A 9,027-nucleotide genomic window follows, 5' to 3' on the forward strand; every position below is an offset into this window, starting at 1 on the left:
AGGAATGCTATATTTTTATCACTGAAATGTTGGGAAAATATGGAGAGGAAAAGAGTAGAATTTTGGAGAGCAAAATAAACTAGGTGTGAGAGAGTTTTTTTCAGCAAAAAATTCTGAAGAAGTCTTACCATTTTATAGGCATTCAATATAGAGGAATTTTGGAAATATCCATGTAAATATCCATGTATTAAGGATACGAAACCTACATTAAATGAGTTAGCAAAAAAATATTTTCCTGTTGGCATAAAATATCCGTAGGCCCATTTTGGGCCCGACCGGTCCAGACATTTCGCATCACCTAGGTCGTGCGGGTGCGGCCCAACCCCGAAGGGTTTGGATCTGCACCCCCTTGCGCAAGAGGTAGGGTTTCAAGCTTAGTCATTCGATCACTCTTCAAGTGGGTTCTCATATATATATGCACATCTCACACTTGGTATTTAACCAATGTGAGATTTAAGTTTTTCTTTTCCTCAACAAATATTTCCAAGTAGCTTTCTTTGAGCATCAATTTCTCATTCATCACTCAACCATTTTAAGCATATGATACACCGTTGTAAAGGTCTCATAGAGTAGAATATAAAACCATAATTTTATGATTCAACTCTCCACTTTTACCAATTGAGAATATGCCTCAAAGATTCCAAAAATTACAATTTTTCCAACAATCCCCCACGTGAATGAAAATTGATAGTTTTAACGGAAAATCATTGACTCGATGTGGTGATAGAATCTACGATCAATAGTTGTATAGGATAGGTAGGCATTCACCCTTGAACTTTCCCTTGTGAAAGTATATTTACTTTACTAGCTGACCAGTAGACGTGATGTCTTTCAACTGTTCTGCCATTTGTGTAAACGATGATATACCTCAGACAACTACCTCCCTAGCAAGGTTTTAGTTCTCATGGGAATGTTTATATAGTCGTGAACATCTCCTAGTTCTGCAAGAGTTTGAGAGAACTATGACCCAATAGTCTCCTTGAAGCAGCCCCACTTTACTCTCACATGGGTGACTTCTGTTGTTTGGCTCACCGAAACACACAATGGTCATTAAAAGCATTGCTTAACCTATCCCATTTTTAGTCACTGTTTACATCGTAGGAACGAACTTGAGATATTGGGATCTCCAGTCAACTAGGTAGGGTTTTCCTTCACATAGAGCCTTTTATTTTCATGGGCTTTAGTCTCATTCCTTTCGATTTTTTTCAACATGATCTTGATTTAAGGTTTTATTTAGCGGATTCGCAATATTATCTTTTGATTTTACAAAATCAATAGAGATAACTCCGTTTGAGATCAGTTGTCTAACAGTATTATGTCGACGATGCATATGTCTCGACTTACCATTATACGTTACATTTAGCAAGACACCCCCTACACTTTCAAGTGGTTGTAGGATAGTTTTCTACCTTTCCATAACTCATATGGTGTCGTGTCCCTTTTCTTGTGGGGCACCTTTCCCTAACCCTTATTTCCTGTGATAACCCAAAGCTTTCTAGTAAGGTGTTCATCATTTCCTTTAGAGTTCAATTTTTTCGTTCAGCTACTCCATTTGATTGAGAAGAGTATGGTGGTGTTACTTCATGAATAATGTCATGTTGCATACAATATTCAAATGGTTCAACATATTCATCACCACAATCACTTCTTACCATCTTAATCTTTTTATTAAGTTGGTTTTCAACTTCCTACTTATAGATAATATATTTTTCTATAGCTTCGTTTTTGCTCTTAAGAAAATATATGTAGCAATATTTGTGATATCATCAATGAAGGTAATAAAATATTTATTCCCTCCTCTCGTTTGAACAAATTTTAAGTCACAAACATTGCTATGTATTAGGTCAAGTGGTTATGTGCTTCTTTCAACAGTTTGAAATAAAAACCTTGTTAATTTTGCCTCAACACATGATTCACATTTATGTTTATAATTAATGTAAAACGAAGGAATGTGCTCTAAGTTAATTAATGTACGTAAAGTATCATAATTAACATGTTCGAGTCTACCATGTCATAAATTAATTGACTCAAGAATATAAACAGAAGAAGAAGTAACATTCTTATTCATATTTTTTGCTTTTACAAAGATTGGATTAAGTTTAATACATATCCCCTTCCCACAAACATTCCTTCTTTAGAAAAAATTAGCTTATAGGATTCAAACACCATTTTAAAGCTGTGTACACTTAAGAGTGTGCCAAAAACAAGGTTCTTATGTATGTAAGGCACATACAACACATTTTGAAGGTTGAGTTCTTTGCCAGAAGTCATTTTCAAGACCACAGTACCCTTCCCCTTGATCTTAAAAGTCGCATTATTGCTCATATAGAGCTTCTCTCCATTTTCACAAGGTTCCAACTCAGAAAAGGAGTCTTTGCCACAGCAGATATGACGTGTGGCACTAGTATCAAGCCACCATTCTCTTGGATTTGAGTCAACCATGTTGACTTCAGAAATCACAGCACATAAGTCCATATCTTCCACAGCATTGATGGGAGTTTCCATTTTCTGTTAAGAAACAAAACCAGAATTAGAAAATTTTCAACTTTTGTTAAACGACAAGAATCTAATAAAACCTGAAACAAAAGTTTATACGGTCTAATCAAAATTACAATAAAACAATGCACCAAGTAGGTAACCCTAAAAGAGAGGTGGTGCACTCGGCACGCTTAATACCAAGTCTTTCAAAGAACCAATCTTAGACATGCACTCTCATATTGTCTTTTTAATTCACCGTTGATAAAATTCTTTTCCTTTGATGTCACAATTTTGAAGCTACAATTTAAGCTTTCACAATTTAAAGCCACAATCAAGGCTACCATAAATAGAAAATTTCCCTTTGATTTGTTAAACGGCAGAATTAAAATTCTGAAACAAAATCAAGATTAAGTCTACTGAACGACAGGTTTAAATCCTGAAACAAAATTATTTAATTAAATCTTGTTTGAAAACAAAATCAAAATAAAATTTGTTAAGCGGCGGGAATAAATCCCGAAACAGAATTATTTGATTAAGTTTTCTCGTTTGGAAACAAAATCGAAATCGAATAAAATCTGTTAAACGGCAGGGATAAATCTCGAAACAGAATTATTCAATTTAATTCTATTTTGGAAACAAATTTAAAATCGAATAAAATATGTTAAACGACAGGAATAAATCCCGAAACAGATTATTCAATTTTAATTATAATTTCTCATTTGGAAACAAAATAAAAAATGTAATAAAATCTGTTAAACGGTGGGAATAAATCTCGAAATAGATTTTATTTAATTTTTAATTTATCGTTTGGCAACAAAATCAAAAATGGAATAAAATCTGTTGAACGGTGGGAATAAATCCCGAAACATATTTTATTTAATTTTAATACTCGTTTGGAAATAAAATAAAAAAGAATAAAATCTGTTGAGCGGAGGGAATAAATCTCGAAACAGATTTTATTTAATTTTAGTACTCGTTTGGAAACAAAATAAAAAATAGAATAAAATCTGGTGAACGGTGGGAATAAATTCCTGAAATAGATTTTATTTAATTTTAATTTTTTTATTTTCAAATAAAAAACTTTTTTTTCTTTCGCCTTGGTGTCTTGTTCGTCTCGGATTAGAGAAAAAAATAATAAAGGATCTGTCTTAAGATTGTTGGACAAAACACGTTAGTGAACAAATACATATAAATATAAATAAAAAAATATTTACGTCTAAAATAAAATAAATTGAATAATTTATATTTAAATTTTCAGATACGAAAAACCAATAAATAACATAACAGAAATCAGAAATCTAAAAGGAGAATCAAGTTATACTAGATGTTGAGTCATGTTTTACATTAAGACAGATTCGGCTGCTCCTACGATACTTGGAGAAACATTGGTCGACTATCTCTCAGGATACAACAACACAATGATCGAAGCAATAGCACCTCTACAGTGATCAACAAACAAATGTTGCCTTTTTCTATCACCAAAACGTTGGGAAAATATGGAGAGGAAAATAGTAGAATTTTGGAGAGCAAAATAAACTCGGTGTGAGAGAGTGTTTTTCAACAAAAAAATTCTGAAAAAGTCTTGACATTTTATAGGCATTCAATATGGAGAAATTTTCGAAATATCCATGTATTAAGGATACGAAATCAGCATTAAAAGAGTAATTAAATTCATTTGATTAAAATCAAATCAAATTGATTGGAATCAAATAATATCAGAATATGTGTCCTTTTTGAATCAAATTTTGTATAATTTGCTGAGGGAAAAAATATTTTAATGTTTGGCTAAAATATTCATATGCCTATTTAGGGTCCAATCGGTCTGAACATTTCACATCACACAGGTCATGCGGGTGCGCGCCCCAACCCCGACGGGTTTGGATCTACACCCCCTGCGCAAGAGGTAGGGTTTCAAACTTAGTCATTCAATCCTTTTTTAAGTGGGTTCTCATATATATATGCACATCTCACACTTGGTATTTAACTAATGTGGGATTTAAGCTTTTCTTTTCCTCAACAAATATTTCCAAGTAGCTTTCTTTGAGCATCAATTTCTCATTCATCACTCAACCATTTTGAACATATGATACACCGTTGTAAAGGTCTTATAGAATAGAATATAAAACCATAATTTTATGATTCAACTCCCCACCTTTACTTATCGAAAATATGCCTCAAAATTTCTAAAAATTACAATTTTTCAACCGTTTACTTCTCATAACATAAATTAGCATTCATATTGTGATCCCAATAATACATCACAAACGATAATGAAAAGAATGTTTCATCATTAAACATTAAGCATTAGTGTTTTGTTTTGTTTTGTTTTTATCATTGTTGGTTCTAAACTACTTTTCATCACATAAATTAGTGCATACCAAAAATGTCACAAATGATTAGTTAAACATGAACTTTTTAATTATTTTGATGAATATTCAAAACTAATACATAAGTAAATTATATATTATTGACACTGATATTACTATTAATCTATTATCACATTTAACAATCAATGATATGATTAAAATAACATGACTTATTACTCGTCTTTGAAAACATATTTTTTATGACATTTAAGTAGACAAAATACCATTATGATATACACTGCAGTCTCGAAGATGAATTAGGATATAGGTCAAACTCGTCGATTTTGAGAATGCTTCTGCTGAAAAGAGTGAGTGAGTAGCCCATTTTAATGTAATCATCAATTTGATGTTCTAATAATAAAACTCCTTATTCTAAAAAAGACTCAAGTTCACAAAAATAAACTAAATATTAAAACGACTTTTGAGCAAATATAATCGCCACTTAAATTCCTTTGTTGTAAGGAACAAAAACAAAGTACAATGATTTAATACACATTCCCCCCTAATAATGACTTACGAACTATTGTTCAAAACATGAAAAAAAAAAACACAACTATTTCCTATATGGGGCCTAACCTGTTTTTTACTTGGTTTTTCACCGACCATACAAGAAACAGCAAAAAGCAAATCCCTCTTTCTTTGTATATAATAAATCTATATATTGAGACAAGCTTAAAGAATTAATAATTGATATGAACAAAAACTAGTATTACTTGGGGCCAACTGACACTACATCTTGTGACTACGCCTTTAGGGTTCCAAACTTCCAACAAAAAGCTCCACCCGGTGCTCTCCTACTTGTACGACATTACAACCGTATACACCCTTATATATAATTAGTAGGTAAAATCCCCACCAAAAAAAAAATATACGTTGCCGAGACAAGATGACATGTATCAGGTGGCAACTCCGGATTCAGGCACGTAACTAAGTCTATCCACTTCATCCCATACTAATTTAGATGTTATTTCATCGTATTCCGGAACATATTCCTGTTGACATACAAAAACCATAGTCAATGCATATGATAATGTGAATCAGTGAATGGCTTTTTTCCCTTTTCCATTCAACATTATTACTTGATAGAAAGAATGGTTAAAGTACATATAATTCGTCTTCAAGTAATGCAACTTGGGATTTTTAGTCAACCCTTCAAACACGTAATCCTATTGATTTTCTTTTTGTTTATTTGGTATTGAATAGTAGGTTACCTCTAGTTGTCTCACCAATTGCTTAGCAGTTGGGGCAGACACGATAATGCGACGTGAGATGGGCGAAATAAAGCCTTCATCTACTGCCTTATCGATGAAAGACAACAATGAATTGTAATATCCATCCACATTCAACAGACCGACCTGCAAATATGGAACATCAAGTTTTAGACATATAACATTCAACTCCATTGTGTCTAAATTATAATAATCTTGGTTTGTCTAGTTGTCTTAACATAAGACACTATACCAACACCTTCATTTGACCAACATTTATATTAATTATATACTTATTTTTCTAATATTTAATTTGTATGTTGCGATTCGATTCATGAAAGCATGAAGCACAAGCATCATTAGGTTATCGAATCTCATGTTATGATCCTTCCATGTGAATTCTATTGAAACAACACATGCATTGATTCTCATGGTCTTTTTCTTCCTAATCCTTCCCGATATTAATTTATCCAAAAAGTCCATGTCAACTTTGGCTTAAAGAAAAATCAAATAGGGGAAAAGAACATGATTCTTACAGGTTTGCGATGGATCCCAAGCTGAGCCCATGTAATCACTTCAAGTAGTTCTTCAAGGGTGCCATAGCCACCTAAGATTCAATAACACATTGCATAAATTTACAAGCGAGTTTAAAGATAAATTATGATGGAGTTAGCAGGTGGGATGTGCAAAGGAGATTACCAGGGAGGGCAATGAAGGCATCAGCCTGTCGTGCCATTTCAGCTTTTCTTTGATGCATATCAGATACAGCTCTTACTTCTCCAACTGTTTCACCAGTAATCTGCAACACATGATCATTGTTCATTAAGATACATATGTAACTGAAAGTTGGGGTATCATATTATCAGATTTCAAGGCTTCTGAAAATTTTTACCTCTCTAGGCATCAAGGTCTTTGGAATTACACTGCAAAATCCAACAATCCATCAAAACATAAATCAGTATCATTATTAAATTTAACCATCCATATGGTAAAAAAAAAAAAAAATCAAAAATCGAGTTTTCCCCAAGGGGAAACCAAGACTGTGGACTGACAAGGTAAGGACCAAAAGGGAATCAAACAAAACTGCTTAAAAAGGATCCTTGGAAACAAAGATTTAGACCCTATTAGTATATACGAGATAGCCAAGTTCCAAAGGTCCATGTTGCCAACTCTTCAAAAAAAGAGAGAAACCTCTCACAACGTGAACCTCAACTTTCTTTATTTCTAATAAAAGTGAGGGTACATCAGTTCTTCCATGGACTTCAAAATTAAACACAAAGATCATTATTGATTTCCCATATCTAGATATAAAGGTGAAAAAAGTGATGGTTGCTTTAAAATCATTGGAAGCAGAGAGAGAGAGAGAGAGAGAGAGAGAGAGAGAGAGAACAAACCCTAAAACATGGCGCCCACCATCATGAACGGCCTGAGAAACAAGACCCATCAATCCCACGCTTCCACCTCCATACACCAAATCAATCCTTCTCTCCACCTTCACAAAACAAATCCACAAATTGAGAAAACAATTATAAGGTGGAGTGTAAGTAAATACAAATATTTTATTATTCTAGAAATGCCAAAGGGAAGAAGAGGGTGGAAAGACTCATGATATCAGTATTAGCACGTTTGTTTCCCTTGGGAAAAAGCATGAAATTATGATCATTATTATTATAGTTTATTACGGTATTAGCATTTCATTTTCAGAGGGTTCTTAAAAATATATATATGATCATGCAAGAAGGCTGCTCAACTGACAGTAAGGTTACAGCTAGCAAAATCTCTCTCTCTCTCTCTCTCTCTCTCTCTCTCTCATGCTAAATAAACATATAAACCCTAAACCTTCTCTGCCGCTACAGCTAATCCCTCTCTACAACTATAATCATAAGCGCACGTCGTGGCCTTAATGGTTTCCAAGTTTCAACACTCCCCCCTCCCCCGGGCACTTGACTAGAAACACAATATTAATTCATTAAAACAAATAAACCCAATTCATTTTTGGGATCAATAAACAAGATGGTGTAAGTTTAAGGGATGAAATGGAAGTGCTTTCTACATCTAAGGAAGATGATTGCACCAAGACGAAAGAAGTCGCTTGAAACCAATGTGAAATTAGAATTTTAGTTTAAGAAAAAAAAACTTGAAATTATATTAAAATTTCAGGAAACATTCTGAACAACTTGAAACGAAGAAGAAAGAGGAAAAAAGGGAGATGAATCCCGAGAAAGAGACAGGGTTGAATGTTGAAAGAAATAAATTACCAGCTCTTTGCCTAACTCCACAGCAGCTTCTTGATAACTAGCTTTCTTCCCTGAACTGCTTCCACAAAACACGCAAATTCTTTCAAACCTTGACTTAATCTCTTCCATCTCCCTTTCTCGCTGTTCTTTCCAAACAAGACTACGAGGTTGAGAAATGAGAACAAGATGAGTAGTACAACCCAGTCTATGGGTTTAAATAGACGGGGAAAATTATAACAAAAATAAAATTGTTCCTTTCAGGGGTAGTGCCTCTCTTAATTATTTATTATTGTCTGTAGCTAACTTAATTCAGATATAAGAGGGCTCATTATTATTGATTGATTAATTAATTGATATAAGGTAAGAACTTTTTAGAAACTTGGAGAGTAGACTAGATTTTAGACTTGAGAGAGGATTGTATAAAAGTTTGATTTCATGTTATTTTATCCCTTTTTATAAGAGATGTTTAGTATTTTTAGTTAGATTTAAGTTTTTTAAGAGAAAATTTTGATTTATTATTTTCTATTAAAAAAGATAGAGTTACGTGAAATTATAATTTCATACAATCCCTTCTCTTTTGATATATCTCAGTTTCACACTCTCACCCACTTGTTTTCGTCCGCGTGGATAGATGATACATAGTCTGTAATTTTACAATAATGTCGATTAAACCATCTGCAATTTTACATTGAATTATTAATTCTCTTACAACAACTATTTGCATAAAGAAAATGTGTG

General features: G+C 33.0%; 1 protein-coding gene across 1 annotated transcript; it reads right to left on the reverse strand.

Annotated features, from left to right (window-relative positions):
* Positions 1–5,263: 5,263 nt before the first annotated feature.
* LOC105767753 (cytokinin riboside 5'-monophosphate phosphoribohydrolase LOG7) lies at positions 5,264–8,454 on the reverse strand. Its single transcript, XM_012587325.2, has 7 exons — positions 8,311–8,454; positions 7,447–7,544; positions 6,945–6,975; positions 6,752–6,851; positions 6,589–6,659; positions 6,056–6,199; positions 5,264–5,836 (listed from the first exon to the last, which is right to left on the reverse strand). The coding sequence occupies exons 1-7, from the start codon at positions 8,416–8,418 to the stop codon at positions 5,741–5,743; spliced, it is 648 nt and encodes a 215-aa protein (XP_012442779.2). The 5' UTR covers positions 8,419–8,454; the 3' UTR covers positions 5,264–5,740.
* Between the last annotated feature and the right edge of the window lie 573 nt (positions 8,455–9,027).

The sequence above is a fragment of the Gossypium raimondii genome, chromosome 4 (assembly GCF_025698545.1).
Source record: "Gossypium raimondii isolate GPD5lz chromosome 4, ASM2569854v1, whole genome shotgun sequence".
Lineage (NCBI taxonomy): Eukaryota > Viridiplantae > Streptophyta > Magnoliopsida > Malvales > Malvaceae > Gossypium > Gossypium raimondii.